We start from the raw sequence: 18,217 nt of genomic DNA, 5'->3' as shown, positions 1-18,217 counted from the left end.
TGAATATTTAAGAAAAAAGTTAGGCTTGAAAAGTAAAAAGGATATTAAGAGGTAGTTGTTTGTAAACATGTAGAGTTTTTAGGCAGGGTGTCGAAGTGATTATTACTTCTCAAAAAAAAAAAAAAAAGGAAAAACTCCACATGATCTGTTTAGTCTTCTAGTTTTTTTTGTAATAAATTAATTTGTATGGAAAAGAGAAAGGCGGCTGGCAAATGTACTTGAGAAGGCATTGACAAATTAAGTTTCAGTTATTTACGACAAGAGTGAGAAAAATATTAAGAGATAATTTGTAAATTTGAGATAATTGTTCGTAGGGATGTAGAGTTTTAGGGAGGGTGTTGAAGTGCTTACCACTTCTAAGAAAACTCTACATCTGGTCTTTTTAGTTTTCTCAAGCACTGAAGCCATCGACAGAGCGTAGACAAAAGACTGCGACGAAGTCAGGCCATAAACAGTAGACAGGCGACGTTGACTTTGGGATTTTTCAGTTATTGGGTAACACAGCCTGCGTGCGGATCTGGGTTCCTTTCTTCGGGGGGGGGGCAGGCCGGTCCACCCATCCTCTGCCCGGATGGTGCTCCAAGCGCCTCGCAGGATAGGCATTTCGGCCTCGCGACAGTGCATGCTTTCGCTTGGTGCCCTGGTTTGCCGTATCTGAAGCATAGGTGCCCCTTGTCTTCCTTGGCGGTGCAGGACTTCCTTACGTGCCCGATCTCCAGGCACCTGTAGCACTGTAGAGGTTTTCGCGCGATGGCTTCGACCCTCGCCGTTGAACACCCTATGGCCACCTTGCCAGCCTGGGCCAGTTTCCTCACTGCACCGGCCGGGCCTCGTATCCACACAGATCCAAGACCGTTTCGGGCGGGGCGGATTTCTCCCAGTCGGACGTCCTCCGGCTTGCAGCCGCTCTCCTTCGTCAGGGGGTTCCGGATTTCCTCCTTGGTGGCTGATACGTCTATCATTGACTCCCCTGCTTCGGCGGCTCGGAAGGGTGTCACCACGCGGACCTTGTTCGGATCCAGAGCCCGCGTTAGGCATGCTGCGAGCGCTGCGGCCTTCTTTCTCTCCTGATCCTCGGGGACCTCTAGAATGACGCCTCCAGTGATGGTCTTTCGCGTCCTCATCGTGCTGATGCCGACCTCAGCCAGGGAGACGCTGTTCCTGGCCGCAGCCAGAATCTCCGCGCAGGATTGTCCCGATTTGTCTGTCAGGGTGATCGTCCCGGAGGTTGGTTTGGCCGAGTGTTTCTTCTCTGCCCCCTTCCTCTTTCTGATATTCTTCTTCTTTTTTGCTTTCCGGCGGTCTGCCATTCCGTGGCAGCCGCTTTTCCTCCCTTGGTCGATGGAGCGTTTGGGGCTCCGCTCTCAGCCCTTCTTGTGCTCTCGTCCGGCGCGACCTCCTTTTCTTCCATCCTTTCCATGTTCTGGAGGCGTTCCTCTAGCCGGTGCAGCGAGGGTCTTATCTAGCTCATGTTCGATTGCGGCGAAACGCGCCTTGTCGCTGCCCTTCTCTGCGGGGGGACGCATGGCCAGCTCTTTTTTGAGCGCCTCGTTCTCCGCCTCTAATGTCGTTATGCGTCTTTGCGCTATAGCGAGGGCGACGATGGCGGGGTCTATTCTCCTCAGTAGCTCCGTTGTGCCCGCGGTGATAGACCTCGCCACTTCCTTCAACGTTTCCTCCTGCGTACTCTTAAGATTGCGAGATGTCTCGACAACCTTGGTCATCTCTGCGGCCCGACGAATCAGTTCCGCTCCTATGTCTGCCATAATAGCGGTTCTCATCTCTTGGGCTAGGTCCTCTTCCTCTGTCGTTTCTTTGGACTGCGGGTTCTCCGTGTCCAGTGTGGAGTGGGAGGGCCCCTCTTTTGTCAGGGCCGCCCTCGTCATGCTCCTGGTGCTGACATGTGACGGCTCAGCAACCAGCTCCGCTTCGCCCCTTCCTCCGACGGTTTCCCCTACCTGCTTATCTTTCGCCACCGTTGCGTCTTTTTTCGCCATTGGGCGCAAATATGGCCGCTTCCTTCGCACTTGCTGCTCCATTAGACGCTGCCGCTTTCAAATGGCCCGCGCGGCGCGCTTTGACGCACGTGTCAATATGGCTGCGTCTGTGTGGTTCCTCGGGTAGCTCGTGTGGAGGCGCAGTTGTCACGCGTCCCAATATGGCTACCCCTTCGTCCTAACCTCGCACTCGGTTTACCTCCGCCTTTAGCGCCCTTCTACACCAGATTTCGTGGGTTCTTACACCCGCTTTGCATTCACGGGCGCTAGTCCTTCACTCTGGTTACTTTCCTTACCTGAATTCTCCAGTTTTCCGGAGATTTCGGGTAAGCTCGCGGCTCCGTCCTCTCCGTGTCTGCTCCAGTTACCACACCCTCTCCGCGCTATGCCAAGTCTGGAACCTGTTAAAGAAAGCGTAATTACCGTTTAGGAGATTCTGCCGGAAATATTCAATTGAACAGATCACCATATATATTGGACATATGTCGACAATACGATGCGCGTTATACTCCACATTTGCTGCCAAATACAGCGCACATCAACCGGATTACGCAATGTCAACTCTGCATCCTGTCAAATCCATCGTAATTGCAGTTTAACATATTTAGCCTTAAGTACTCAATTAAACGTATCTCCGCTATTATTACTGGTATGTCGACCATACGATGCGGATTATACTCCACATTTGCTGCCAACTACTGCGCATATCGATCGGTTTGGGCTATGTCCACTCTGGACCCTGTCAAATACCGCGTTATTGCTGTTTTGCAGATTCTGTCTTAAATATTCAATTGAGCGTCTGACAGTTTCTATTCCAGATATATCGACACTTCGATGTGTGTTGTACTGCACATTTTCTACCAATTACTGAGCTCGTTGGCCAGTTTACGCTATATCAACTCTGGTCAGATTCAAATCCAATGTATATGCAGGATTCATATTTAGGCTAAAATATTCAATTCATCGCAATTAGAGGTACGTTGGCAATTCGAAGCGCATTATACTCTTCATGTCCGTCAACGCCTTCAACTATTTTGTTTGTCCGCTTTTTTTTACTTTTGAAAGGGCCCATACATACGTTAATAATTTGTTATAGGGGTCTCCAAGACAGATCAGTTATTGTATTAAGAAAGGCTTTGTTCCAGTTGGAGGAATGCGGTTGATATATTTTCGATTGCTGATCAGTTTCTGCGACATACTCGTCTAGAAATGGCATGCAGCTTCACAGTAACAGTAACTTGCCAAGAATTGGGGAACTGATCGGCAAGAACCAAGGAATTAATCACCAAGAACTGAGGAACTAATCACACAGAACTGAGGAATTAACTACTACGAACTGAGGAATTATTTCTCCCTCTTCTATGTCGCTACGCTTATTTGTATTTAGGTCTACCGTGGAGGGGTCGTCATGTGACGGGTTATTCCGTGGGGGTTGTGCGGCTCGAATTTGGTTTCTATACAAATTGTTAAGGTTTATTTAAATTTCAAATTGGAACGCTCACTCGCGCAATTGGTAGTTTCAGTCTACGTTACGGCGCGTGCGCAGCGCGGGACGTGGCAGTATAACTGTATCTTTCCAACTATTCTCAACTACTTTCTCCTTGGTACCATTACTCGACCACTAGATCACCAAGCCCGATTAGCTCATCGGATTGCTGCCGGTAGACTGCTAGAATCTATGTTACGCGACTGTAGTCGCTTTTCTTCCTTTGTTAAATCTGTGCAGTTTTCTTTTTATGGATCAGCTTCGTCTAATTTGTTCGAAAGATTCGAATAAGAAATCTCAACATTTTCCAGTAATTACTACTTTCTTGAAGAAAATCAAACTCGATGATACGAATAACGCGAGATTTGACTGTACTTAAAACTTTATTTAAAATAATAAATTAAAGTACGGCCTATAATCGCTGAGTCCTTGATACAAAGTATAAATCGCAAAATAAAATTGCGGATGAAAACTCGATAAATGATTGTCACGTAACTCGGTAGATCGCTCGTTGATAGTCGTAGATTCTCGAACATACTGTACTCTTTCGGTTGCGTCGGTTTGTTTATACTGGTCGGGGGTGAAGTCGGATGATGCAAATTCGTCTTTGTTCGTCGTAGCGGCGACGTTGTTTTGCCCGGAGTATATTTGTTCCTACATTACTTGTATCCTTACGATCTCGATACTCCGAGGCAAAACAACAACACGATTTGAATTGTCCTCTGACTCATGTGCCGCTATATCACCCCCCCCCAAAAGCAGTGAATACGTTTTTAATGTGATATGTTCATCACGTGTTTACATCGACCGTCGCTGTTTTTAATATTTTCGTAGTATACCCCGCGTCCGATAATTAACGATGCATAACCGAAACTTACCTGTAGTCAATAGGGAAGACGGACTCTTCGACGAGACCGCGTAACGAACCTATTGCTAATGTTTTCGTTCGTGTGTTCTACAGGAATAAGCACGTTAAGGGTTTTGGTCGATTCCTCTTCGAGGTCCTCCGGTACTACAAAGGCTGGCTTTAGCCTGTCTACGGAAAATCGTTACGTCGCGATTGTTGACTTCGAATGTGTACTTCTTTTCGCCTCTTTGCGTTACTTTAAACGGCCCGTTCTTAAGGCGGCCGCGAAGGGATTGTAATCGGGACAAGTCATCAAAATACGTACGGCGAAGGATCCAAATCGCGGAAAACGAATATCTTTCTTCCGCCAGGTCGTGTAATGTGCTGTGGTCTGACCTTCCCCATCCGTTCTTTAAGCAGGTTCGCGAATTCCGGATTGGCTCGCTGATTGGTTTGCAAAAAGAACTCCGGCGGCAATCGTATGCCGGTGCCGTAGATCATTTCAGCTGCCGTTGCGTCTAGGTCCTCCTTTATCACGGTTCGAATGCCCAATAGTACGATTTGCACGTGTCGTACCACTTGATCGCCGCTTTATGTTGTCTATGTAAGCGCTCTACCATCCCACAAGAGGCGGGATGATAGGACGACCTGCGTAAGTGCGTGATGCCGAGCACACGGCATAACTCTTCAAACAAACACGATTCGAATTGTCGTCCTTGATTAGTTGTTATTTTCAAGGGACCGCCGTAACGAAAAATCCAAGTCGAAAGGAGGGCCGAGGCCACGGTGGGGGCTTCCATATCGGCAATGGGAACGGCATCAGGACAACGCGAAAAACGTTCGATGCACGTTAGACAATATCGGTGCCTAGCGAGTATTGCATCACGATAATGTCTAAGTGTATATGTTCCAACCGACCTGCTATCGATTTGAACGTTCCACCTGGTGAGGATACTTGCCTGGTGACTTTATTGCGCTGGAATAGTATGCACTGCCGCGTTCACATTCCACTATTTTTGTTTATTTATGGCCAGACAAAATGCGTCGTCGCCAGTTTTTGCGTGGCGCGCAACCAGGGATGGAAAAGTTCATGCAGCGATCGAAACACTGTGCGTCGTAACGGTTCCGATACGAATGGTCTCAGGTCTTCGGTCGAAAGATCACAATATATTCCGACATCTTGATCGGGAATTTGTCCCTTTCTTAATTTCTGCGCACTAAAGGCGGACCTAATGATCTCGCGCAGCTCGGTATCGTTCTCTTGCGCTGCGGCTTGCGTTTGATTATCGACTGATATCGACTATCTATCCCTTTTAAGTGTCGAATATCGGTCGTAAATTGTCCGACGTAGTCCAGATGACGAAATTGCCTCGGCGAACACTTATCGGGATTCTGATCAAACGCGTATACTAGGGGTTTGTTATCCGTGTAGATCCCGAAATCTCTCCCTTCGTCGGTGTGCCTGAATCGTTTCACCGCCGCGTACATCGTTAGAAACTCAGGATCGTACGCGGGGGATAGCGATTTCGTCATGAAACCTAGGGGCTGCCAGGTATCGTTGACGCGCAGTTGATGTACCTCACCTGTGGCGTTATCGGACGTGTCGACCGCGAGCCTAACGCGCGCACCTGGAATCAGATGCACTAACATTTCGGAGTCAGCTAAGGCGCGAGACGACTCGCGGAAGCTCTTTTCAGCTCGAGCGGGCCACTCAGTAGACGCGTTGTACTTCGTAATCTTTAGACACAACGTTAGGCAATATTCTGAGGGGACAAGAAGTTCTGGAGGAAATGGTAAAGAAAATTTAACTTATGACACATAAGAATTATTAATTTTATTATGTAAATAGACTGCGGTATTTTACGCACTTGTGACAAATTTGCACGTAATACGACGAAATATATATGCTTCCTTTAATATTTTTCTATAATACTTAATATTTGTTACGACTGTTCGCGGGGAGAGACTAGGTCGCTAGGAAAACGCGTCAGCAAGAGGCGTAAATTCTCGCTACGATTATGTTAATCGACGCCGCGAAATAGTCGTTCCCCTGTTTCGGTTAAGACAACAGAGGTGGTTTAATAAATGTAACACTGTATTAACAGGTTAACATAGAGTGATATATTTTATAATAATATGATGAATATGTTACAGTAATTTGACTCGACTTTGCGATATCTCTGGATAAATTCGTTTGCTCGTCACATTTGTCGAAGTGCCATGTTTGACTCGTCAGAAGAAAATGATCGCCCTTCGATTATTCCTTTGTCTCATTTGGAAGACGACCCCCACTATGCTCGGGCCACGCCACCGCTCGCGCCTACGATCACGTATGACTCTTCTTGTGCGAGAAACGTAACGGTCAAAAATCGACGTTTCTAGAGCTCGCTGCTTGGCGACAACTATGCTCTCGTCGATACATGTAAATGATCCGGCGGGCAGATAAGACGGTTTGCCTGCGACTCTGTAGGACCGCGAGCGACGGTTAGAAAATACAGCCTGTGGTCAGCCTCGTGGCGTAACAACAGGTAATGCAATTGTCTACCCTTTTGTCTTTTACCGGGATTCTACTTTTTTAAATATATTATCGCAGATAAATTTGCATAAAAATCTGTAAGTCTAATTATAAAATATTATTGTAAGAATTATCAAAAAATATGGACTACGGGGCCCCAGGGGGATGTAAACCTGGAATCTGTAACTGGACTGCTACATTAAGGCAACGGCAGTACGGATATTCACAACCTTATTCTTCTTCACAACCATTTCGATGGCAGGTGACCTTCGTTTCGTTGTTCGGAGTTTGTATCAATGTTGCTGTGTTACAAGTATTACGAATATGAGGAGGAAGAATTTTTTTCCTTTTTTGTTTTTTCTATGTTGTTTTCATAGGTAAGCTTTGTTTTATTTTTCACATTTTTTCAATGTTGTTTTCATAGGTAGGCTTTTTTTCTTTTTTTACTTTTTTTTATTTTTTCTTTATTTTATTTTTATTTTTATTTTTCACATCTCGGGAGAGACCTAAGACGTAGAAGCTGCGTCGCCCAAGTACGGATTCTCACACACATCACATTTTACTTCCGATCCTGAACACACTTATGTCAAAATCCAGGAGGGTGTCGCGTAAAATTAAGATAAAAATAAGAAACTTGTCAATTTCCGAACAGGAGATCGAGTTCTTTTTATTTTTACTCAATTTGTACAATATTATTTTCGGTTCGCAATGATACACTTTCGATACTTGGATGAGTTAAGAATTTTTTGACTGACTGGATGATTTTGAAGGGAGCACTTATATTCTTTTTTTCGTTGGAGTGGGAGAAGGCTTTGCTTGTACTTATCATATATTTCGGAGAACGGCTGGAGTGACCGAATACCACGCAGGCGGCTGAGGACGGGTGCTGACCGGACGGTCACACGTAATAACGCGCTCGGAATTTTGGTTTATCATATGGCTGCCCGAATTTCACCTGTGACAAGGGAATGTTCCCGCAGGGAGGATTCGCTTATGCGAGTCTATGGGGGCTGGCAAACCCACGTTCCCGCAGCCAGGGAGGACCGTCGGGGCAAGCGTCCCGCTTACGTGAGTCCCCATATACACCGCAAAGAAGGTTGCCGCATACGTGAGTCTCATCTGGGTCTGTCTGCACGATTAGCAGGATAACCGTGCAGCAGAGACGTGGCGGTACATCTCCAGGCGCGGTCCCACCGTTGACAATGAACGGTACCACGGTCGGCCGAGTGTTAGCCCAGAGGGCGTAGCGAACGGCCAATTATGGGTATGGATTCGTGGTGGCAGTGGTTGTCGCCAAATGCTGGCAAGAGGGCCGATTTAAGGGGGACTTGGTTCCTCCGAATTCGGCGGGTGAGCAGCGTCCCACCTGCTCCAGATACCGTCCCGAGAAGACGGCAGGGCTTGGAAAATGCCCCGTTCGACCTGAGACGAGTGAAAGCCTCCTGCAGGCCTAACTAATCGAGGTAACATAAGGTACTCGGTACCGTGTGCGCTGGTTGGGCGTATCCCAAATCCGATGGCTTCTAGGGTTGCCCGGGTGCTGTATAGATGCTATATCTGAGGAAAGTACCCGTCACCAGGAAACCAGACTACTTGTGACAAGGGAATGGATTCGAACCGCCAACCTATATGTTATAGATATATATATATATGTAGGGTTTACATTAGAATTAGGGTTAGGGGCGTGAAGCGAATCTTCGTTTGGATTACACGTCGTCGTTATGCAATAGAGAAGACATTGGCTAGTGCAAATACGATTACCATAGAACCGGACAAGTAACCGTGGTAATTAGATACTCGAGAAACTAATGACAATGGTCCTAGGTTCAATCCGCGCACAACGGGATGGTAGTCGTACGCACTAGCAAAAAATCTAAGTCGGATTCTTTATTAATATTCGCTGACCCTAAGGCGTTAATCTTTTTGTCGATGAGATCGCAAGAGAGAATGACCTTCCGTCCCGGTGATACCTCAGAGGAAAACTATGATGGGTTGTGTCTAAGGACACGAGATCATCGGATTCGTCGGGGATATCCTACGTTCGGAAAATAAGGGAAATTGACGTTGCTGCTAATTGGCCAATCTCCATATCGGTAGTTAGAAAAGGATGCTAGCCGCCCTCGAGGGAAGGTTGCTAGTGGGAGACGTCGTTCGTGGAAAAATAGGTCTCTCCTGTCTTCCTGTAACTGGGACGAAGACTGTTTATCTGTTGAAGGATTTTAGATAACTAGATATTAGTGTTTATAACCGTCCTCGGGCTAGCCGACCACGTACTGCGGAGACGCGTAGGCATCTGGTAAACATCTTGCCCGGAGAATAGGATCTGCGTTTGGCGAGCTACGGGACAGAAACCGTTGGAATGTTTACTGCCACGTGCCGCCACAAATCTTTTTTTTAAGGAGAGCTATAGGGTTACTCAATGCTTTTGTTAGATGGAGAGTTCGTCCCGTTGACCGCGGCTACGTTCGGCGACTAATTGTCGCCTTGAGCCCAAGCTCATTGTCACAAGTCTCAAACAAATACAACTGGGCAGAATGACGGCAAATCGCTTAATTACAACTGTAGACTCCAACTGCAATGCCCCTATGGATCCTCCCGAGGTTTCAAAGGGAAGGCACCGGTGTCCTCTTACCTCCGACACGGCCATTCTGACTATCGCACGTCCTCGGGTGTAGCTAAAATATTGGGTTTTCCTAACATTAGATTCGGTACAATCAACATTATTTACAACTTAATCAAATGTCAAATAAACCAAGGGTCCAGTTCGACAACAGGATTTTGCTCGAGGTTTCGGTAACGACAATAAAAGGACAGAATTATTAACATCATGATTAGTATTCGAAACATTAGTTGCATCCTGTGGTTTATCAGTCGGATCGGAGTGGCGTGACGGACTATTTGCGATTTTGCACCCAGATGAATTTTGATTTTGTAGATTGCACGACTGCACAGAGTTTCACTGGTAGTGCGTGCGAATACACGACCGATTGAGGTTCGTAACATTGCAGCTGGCAGTGCGCGCGAGTACACGACCGCTTCAGTTTCATGGCGTTGCCGCTAGCAGTGCATGTGAATACACGACCGCTTTAGCTTCCTGGCGTTGCCGCTAGCAGTGCATGTGAATACACGACCGCTTCAGCTTCCTGGCGTTGCCGCTGGCAGTGCATGTGAATACACGACCGCTTCAGCTTCCTGGCGTTGGGTTAATGACCCTCGTCGGAGGTCGGGGTACTCATATCGCTCGGGTCACTGTCCTCGCAGTGCTACTACGTGAGTCGTTCTTTTGCCGGACAATTTCGAGGCTGCGGATTCTTTAATTAGCGAGCACTCGGCTCCAGAATCGGAATAGAATGGGAACTACTCACCCTGCTGATTTAATCTACCGGTGGGGGCTTCCACCACGCAGGTGTCGTGTAAAATTAAGGTAAAAATAAGGAACTTGTTAATTTCCGAAAAGGAGATAAAGTTCTTTTTATTTTTGACTCAATTTATACAATTTTTTCGGTTCGCGATGATACACTTTCGATACTTGGATTAGTTAAGAATTTTTTATTAGACTGACTGGATGATTTTGAAGGGAGCATTTATATTCTTCCATTCGTTGGAGTGGGAGAAGGTTTTGTTTATGCTTAGTGTAAAATTCGGAGAACGGCTGGAGTGATCGAATGCCACACAGGCGGCTGAGAACGGATGCTGACCGGACGGTCACACGTGATAAGGCGTTCGGAATTTCGGTTTGTTATATACAGCTGCTCGAATTTCGTCTGTGACACAGGCATCGACACGATGCTCTCCCTCGGAACGACGTTTCCCTTCTCGCAGCAGAGGGCAACGCGGCGCGATGTGTCCCGGCTTATGGCATTTGAAGCACGATGTTTTTGGCGATGCGGCCGGTCGGCTTTCCCGCAGGCGTCGGGGGTCCTCCTTCGATTCCAACCTCATCTTCTTCTTGCGGCATTCAGATATCGTATGTCCATAAGCACCGCAGTGGCGGCACTTGTCCCGTGGGGTGGGTGACCTGCTTCGTTTATTTCCGGGGCCCGATGATGGCCACCGTGGCGGAGACGTACGCCTCTCCTCGTAGAGGAAAGGCTTCATTTCTTTTTGGAATTGTTTCACCGACTTGATATCACTCGTGAGTGCTAGTCGTCGTTTTTTTTATTTTATTTTATTTTATTTCTTTTATTCCTTTTTTTATTTTATTTTATTCTTTTATTCTTTTTTTTTGTATTTCGTACTTTTATTTTATTCTTTATTTTTTATTTTTTTTTACTTGCAATTCGTACAGCTGAACATTAAATTTAGTATTGTAGGACTTGTGTGAATGAGAAGGAGCGATAAGAGAGCGTTGACAAGTTTTTAAGCTTTCATTAGTTTTTATTCACCTACAGTCTTGACTAAGAATATACAATTCAGTACTAATATATATAGAAAAATACAAATATTCACATAAAACTGTACATACAATCATACATACGAAACCATACATACAAAACCAGACATACAAAACCATACTTGACTAAGAATATACAATTCAGTAGTAATATGTATAAAAAAAATACAAATATCCACATAAAACCGTACATACAACCATACATACAAGAATTATTATACTTAGAAAAAAAGAGTCTGGCAATAGTAGCGATTATTCGGGAACGAGGTATCCCAACTCCAGCCAGTATGCTGCCATATCTCTTGCGGATTCTCCCGGCTCTCGGTCCAGCAGCAACCTTGCAGTTATTGATTCTCCTGGAGAAGGATCGATGTTGACTAGGCTCCCTGTCCGTCTCAACATGGTGAATTGGGCCACTCGATGTCTCTTCCCTTGGATCGGTTGTTCTCGTACACCTGGCAGGACGATTTTTCTAGCCCACGGTGCCATTTTTGCCAATTTACGGGGCAGCAGCCGTATTGAATCGAGACATTGCTCGCTTTCTAACCCCCAATCGATTAGAAAGACGATGTAGCCAGTCATGGTCCTTTGTAAAAGGATGGCTCTTTCCCAAGCGCTAGATTCCTTAAAATCTACTAGCACGGCGACTAGCATGCCTGTTCTTAAACTTTTCGCCTTCGGCAAGTACTCCACGGGATGTTCCATCATCTTCAAATTGAGTGTTTGGGTTATCTTCGGCCATCCAGCCAAACGAACCCACATGGTGGTAAGTGATTCGACTCGAACCACCCGGACGGGAACTCCTTCTCGGAACCGATCGTTTGTGTTTTGTAAAATCTCCATGGTTTACAAGTTTTCGAAAAAATTTCGAATGTTAAATGTTCGACTATACTGATCTGCCTAGGTCGGATGATGCTGGCTCCGCCGGGAATCGGACCGCCTTTATATACCAGCAGCACCGACCTTGGATAGGACCCCCTTTATATATCAGCTGCACCGACCTTGGAGAGGACGATAAAATATATATGTTTCCTCTAATATTTTTCTATAATACTTAATAGGTAATGCAAATGTCTACCCTTTTGTCTTTTACCGGGATTTTACTTTTTTAAACATATTATCGCAGATAAATTGGCATAAAAATCTGTAAGTATAATTATGTAATATTATTGTAGGAATTATCAAAAAATATGGACTACGGGGCCACGGGGGGATGTAATCCTGGAATCTGTAGCTGGACTACTACACTAAGACAATGACAGTACGGATATTCACTTCCTTATCCTTCTTCACAACCATTTTGATAACAGGTGACCTTCGTTTCGTTGTTCGGGATTAGTATCAACGTTGCTGTGTTACAAGTATTACGAATATGAGGAGAAAGTTTTTTTCCTTTTTCCTTTTTTTGTTTTTTCTATGTTGTTTTCATAGGTAGGCTTTTTTTCTTTCTTACTTTTTTTATTTTTTCTTTATTGCATTTTTATTTTTATTTTTCACATCTCGTGAGGTAATTTCCTAGAGAGACCTAAGACGTAGAAGCTGCGTCGCCCAAGTACGCATTCTCACACACATCACATTTCACTTCTGATCCTGAACACACTTATGTCAAAATCGAGTCGGCAATGGATTCCAACCGCCAACCTATGTGTTTGCAGTCAGCTACAGTAACCACATAGCCACCGTCGTCCTGTGCGATCTGTAGTTACATAATTCTTATTTAAAGCTAAACGTTCTGATCTCGCATTATTAGATATGTCGGGGTAGCGTTGAGGATAGGGCTGTTGGTGTTTGATGAGTCTTCATTGAAGGTAGCCATCGTTGCGGTGTGACAAAGATACGATTTATTGACGCAAGTATGGGTAACACGGATTCGACAATCTACCACGGCGTTTGGGCGCTAGTGACAATGGTCTCAAGTTCGATAACGAATCCGCGGCCAACGGGATGATAGTTGGACGTTCTCGCAGAATCTAAGTCTGACTCTTTGTTGGTACAACGTGAAAATAATTGCTGAGTGTAAAGACGTTACTCTTTAGTCGACGGGATCGCGAGAGAGAATGAATCTCCCGTCTCGATGATGCCACAGAGGAAAACTATAATGGGGTGTGTCTAAGGATACGAGATCATCGGATTCGTCGAGAGAAGCCTTCGTTCAGAAAGTAAGGGAAATTGGCGTTGCTGCTAATTGGTCAATCTCCATATCGGTGGTTAGAAAAAGATGCTAGCCGCCCTCGAGGGAAAGTTGCTAGTGGGAGACGCCGCTCGTTGAAAAATATGTCTCCCCTATCTTCCCGTAGTCGGGACAAAGACTGTTTGTCTGTTTGAAGGACTTTAGTTAACTAAACCTTAAGATTTATAACGGGCCCTCGGGCTAGCCGAACATGTACTGCGGAGACGCATCGACATCTGGCAATCATCTTACTCGAAGAATAGGGTCTGCGTGTGGCGAGCCACGGGACAGAAACCGTTGGAATGTTTACTGCCACGTGCCGCCACAAATCTTTTTTTTAAGGAGAGCTATAGGGTTACTCAATGCTTTTGTTAGATGGAGAGTTCGTCCCGTTGACCGCGGCTACGTTCGGCGACTAATTGTCGCCTTGAGCCCAAGCTCATTATCACGACTCTCGAACAATTACAATCGGGTTGAATAACTACAATAGTTTAGTTACAGTTATAGTAGACTTTAGATTGCAATGTTGCGGGGCTATCCCAAGGTTCCGGTGTCCTTTCATCTCCGACATATATTTAACTATATATATTAACTATATATTTTCCCTAGGAACAGTAAGATTTTAACGATACAACTTTATCAAGAGATCTTAATGTCATAAACGGTATCGAAACTTCGTAATTCATATTGTTAAGGAAGAAAATATTGGTAATCTCCTCGAACGACGAGCGCTTGATATTCACAATTAGAACTCGATATCTTAGCTTCTTATAATATCCTAATAAAATGTTATTTATCGATTACAATTGTCCTGTCGTATTTTATTGTGTTTGCTTTATAAATGTGAACTTTATTCAAAAAGAGTTCATCGATATAACGGTATTGAAGAGAACTACTCGAGAAACTATATCTAGCCCTTGGATGGAGGGATTGCTTGCTTCTTACAATCGAATAATTGGAGTGTAACCAGAAACACGAACGGTAGTTTAGCAATGGAGAAGAACTTTAGAACGACAGCAATTTTCTTCTTGTTTCTTTGAGAAAGGCACCGTTCATTTTATGTTTGACGAGAATGGGGTTGTTGGACGAATTTGATTAAAAAGGAAAGATCTTTAACAAATATTCTTCCCATTGATACATTCCTATATTTTTGATTTAATTATTTGAAAATGCAATTTTGCATATACCTATGTGCAATTATATACTATAATCGCAGGCGTTTCTTTAAAATGATGTACTATTGAAACAAGGCAAAATATCGTCAAATTCTTCGAGATTCAATTTCTCAAAAGAATGGCTCTAATGATTAACCAAACATAGGTCCCATAAGCATATACGTACTTCTCAGAAAAGATAGTTATATCTAGATCAATATTACTCCCCACAGTGACCTATATGTCAAAGAAAAAAAAGACACATCAAGTATTAAATCATACTACTATTACGTCCACTATCTCTACAAATCCTCCACTCTTGGAAAAATCTATCTTATTCGAACGTAACGTAACTCAAATTAAATCTTTTCCATCATCATAAATACGAAACATTTATAAAATTATCATCTTCGATTATTTACTCAACATCTAGCTAACAAAATCTTCTCCATCGCCGTACCCCTTAATCCTGACCGCGTATAATTAACGTATGAATAGTTAATTTATTGAAATTTAAACGACCATTTTACGCTACTTGTACTCGAATGATTTTAGGATCTTGCTGTATCTCTTGCACAGTGTTATACTGACAGGCGAGAAACATAGAAACGTAACTTCCGATCCACTGATTTACCCTAAACACACGATGATAGGTTATACGGTGGACGCAATACAGAAGCGTTTCCGATGCAATTCGAAGGTGCGTTGTTACAATGGAGTTCATCGATCCATAGTGACTATTTCCCCGCCAACTACAGCCTGTAATAACGGAATAGCCAATAAAGTATATCCTGTCGATTTAATCGTTACCCCCACGGTGCACCGCGCGCACGGAGATCGGATCGGTGATTTTCACGTGATGTTTCGCAAATCGTGAGGCGCTCGCGTGATTCGCGCGTTTTAAGCGTTCCCGCTCTTCCCGTCCGATAGAAAGAGAAAGGGAACAGGGGGTGGAAGGAAGAGGGAAGATACGTGATGCGGGTTCAACCTGCCGCGGGAACCTTTAAAGAAGGTCGGTGCAACGGGAGAGATGTAATTTTAATAAATTGGAGAGCAAGTCATTGTAAAAGATTGATATTCAGATGTTGGAGATGCAGCAGATTTACAACTCGCTGGAATTAAGTTAGTTAAGGCGTTGAAAACCTAACGTCTTTTCAAAGGCGTTTGCCGCGTTTCTTTTCAAATCAAAATACATACATACGATACGAACAATGTATGCGCCTAAAGTTTTAAAGTTAATTTCTATTCAAGGAATGGACTGTTTTATTATAGATTTAGGAAATTGAAAAGAAGCAATTGCTTGTTTCTAAGAAAGAATCGCGAGAAGTACAGTTAGAAACTGTATTGTGAATCACTTTTCCTGGTTTCCGTAACGAGGAAGTGAAAAAAAAACGCAGACAAGTCAGCGTTTACCGCAGCTAAATGGAAGATACGCAGGTACGAGTCGTTACAGTTTTGTCGTTGCAACGATTCCCGCTGCGTAATTTGATAATGAACAGTTGAAAAATAGCAGCGTTGTGTCCGTACTCTTTAATATCCCATTATATGGAAGTTAACGACCGGAAAATACACCGCTCGACTACTTGAAGGAAGTAGCTCATGAGCAAGTCTTTTGTATCCTCGCAATGGTATAATTCCTGTAACGTCTCGTTCTCGGAGGATTTATTTCGTTGATTTGTACTTGTTTATTGCTTTTGTGTTTTCATGAATGGAGCATGTCGCATGCGAATCGTAATATGGTTTTAATGGCGTTTCGACTTCAATGATATCAGCGGCTGATTGCGCTTCCCGTAAGAAGCTTCCAATCATTATGTATTTTAGGAACAACAGATAAGGATATTTAGAGAACGAATTAATTATTCAATTGTTCGCGCAAGAAATACCTGTCTCTTTTTCGAAAGTTATAAATGCTGTTTTCAAAGAGTTCCTTAGCTCACCATAAACCAGATAAGAATCTTTGGTTCCGTCTAGAAAAAGAAACCTTCAGATCAAACCGAAAGGGGTTCGGATTATATTTTCTAATCGTATTTGTATATTTCTTTTTACGGTCAGCTTGTCATCCACGTACAATCGAACAGAGAGTCCATTAATTATTTCCCTTCGACTTGTTTCAGGGGGAGCATCTCGGAAGCCATGCCGGCTGACGAGTTCGCTGGAAATCGAAACAGAAGCAAACCAAGACTGCAACCACCTTAACGAACCGCTATTATCACTGGCAAGGTCATCGGGCAGACCGGATCTAATCATGCTCACGCCGACCATGCTTCCTGTGCACTCGTTCCTCTTTCTTAACGACGTCAACCAGAAGATCGGGTGCTAAAAAATTCGAAATCGAGTTGATTGAAAATCTCAAGGAATATTAAAAAAAATACGAATAAAAAATTTGATATAGAAATCATCCATTTTGGGCAAAGAAAAGAAACAATCAGAAAAAGGAATAACCACAGAAGCTCTGAATTTCATTGCTTCCTAATGGTACTTCCTTGGATATTTTTACATTCTGGAGGCGTGAACGAACTCTGAAAAACAGAAACAACTTCTATCGGATGATCGAAAGAACTACCTGGACACTGAGTATAATTATTCACACGTGCGGATGCCATTTCCGGCATGTTTCTCCATGAAGAAGGTCAGCTTCAGTTTTTGCCACTTGTAGATAGAAGTTGAAGTGGCGGACGTCTTAACGAGGTTGCTAGAATGTCAAACAAATAGATGAGGGAAATATTATGAAGATATATTTATGAATATCTAATTGAGCATTTAATTAAGAACTTAATCGAAAGACCAAAATAAGTTGGTTCTTGAGACCAAGTACCTATCTAAGTATAATAGTCTTTCGTACTTACGGTTTAGTAAGAGGACTCGAGTAAAACGATTACTCGTTAAAAGGAACAATAGAATAATCATGCCTCCGCAGACGGTGGTCTCTGCTTTCATGCCTCATCGCGGAGAATCTCAGCGAAAAAAGTGTCCCGAAGCGTGAGCTGAAAGGTGGCTATGTAGGCTGTCTAGTGAATGCCGTCGCCATGGTGGAGCTGGCGTGTAGCAACTCCCTAAGTCCAGGAACCTAATCCCGCGTCAGAAAGACAAAATTCGCTACGGAGAAAAGTAAACAAAAATATATATATAGGGAAGAAGAGACAAAGATTAAAGATTGTTAAGAATTAGAGGTAATTTAATGATAAAAGGGAGAAAGAATTGTGCAAAAATTCTACTGGGAAAGAAAAGATAGAAGAAGCCTCCAACGAGAAAGACGTGCTCAGAAGCGAGTCCCGCGTAGCGCCATGTAGAGGAGCAGGAAGAAAATATTGGTAATCTCCTCGAACAACGAGCGCTTGATATTCACAATTAGAACTCGATATCTTAGCTTCTTATAATATCCTAATAAAATGTTATTTATCCATTACAATTGTCCTGTCGTATTTTATAGTGTTTGCTTTATAAATGTGAACTTTATTCAAAAAGAGTTCATCGATGATTATCCATTACAGGTTGTTAATAAACCTGAATTATGCACAAAGGAATGGCCGTTAATAACTTAAGATTCTCTGCCCGTCGTACAGGGTACATATAGTAATTATTCTCGACGATCGTAACGTTTAAGTCCAATTCGAGCTTATAGTCCCATGCGAGTTAATCAACGACAATAGTTTGA

The 18,217-nt window shown here is 43.9% G+C and overlaps 1 protein-coding gene and 1 long non-coding RNA gene across 2 annotated transcripts; both read right to left on the bottom strand.

Moving 5' to 3' along the window:
• Positions 1 to 488: 488 nt before the first annotated feature.
• On the bottom strand, positions 489 to 1,310 carry LOC117241504. Its single transcript, XM_033507418.1, has one exon. It carries the CDS (start codon positions 1,308 to 1,310, stop codon positions 489 to 491), a length of 822 nt encoding a protein of 273 aa, XP_033363309.1.
• Positions 1,311 to 16,537: 15,227 nt separating this feature from the next.
• LOC117241506 lies at positions 16,538 to 17,931 on the bottom strand. Its single transcript, XR_004495019.1, has 3 exons — positions 17,409 to 17,931; positions 17,126 to 17,254; positions 16,538 to 16,878 (listed from the first exon to the last, which is right to left on the bottom strand). It is a non-coding gene; the product is annotated as an uncharacterized LOC117241506 (long non-coding RNA).
• Positions 17,932 to 18,217: the final 286 nt, after the last annotated feature.

Source organism: Bombus vosnesenskii, unplaced genomic scaffold (genome assembly GCF_011952255.1).
Source record: "Bombus vosnesenskii isolate JDL3184/JDL3185 unplaced genomic scaffold, Bvos_JDL3184-5_v1.1 scf7180000016039, whole genome shotgun sequence".
Classification (NCBI taxonomy): domain Eukaryota; kingdom Metazoa; phylum Arthropoda; class Insecta; order Hymenoptera; family Apidae; genus Bombus; species Bombus vosnesenskii.
The sequence above is the reverse complement of the archived record's forward strand: the minus strand, read 5'-3'. Positions and strand labels throughout refer to the sequence as shown.

What these genes read in the sequence shown, in the direction of transcription:
- LOC117241504 (XM_033507418.1), bottom strand. Translation starts at nt 1,310, where the DNA reads ATGGCAGACCGCCGGAAAGCAAAAAAGAAGAAGAATATCAGAAAGAGG.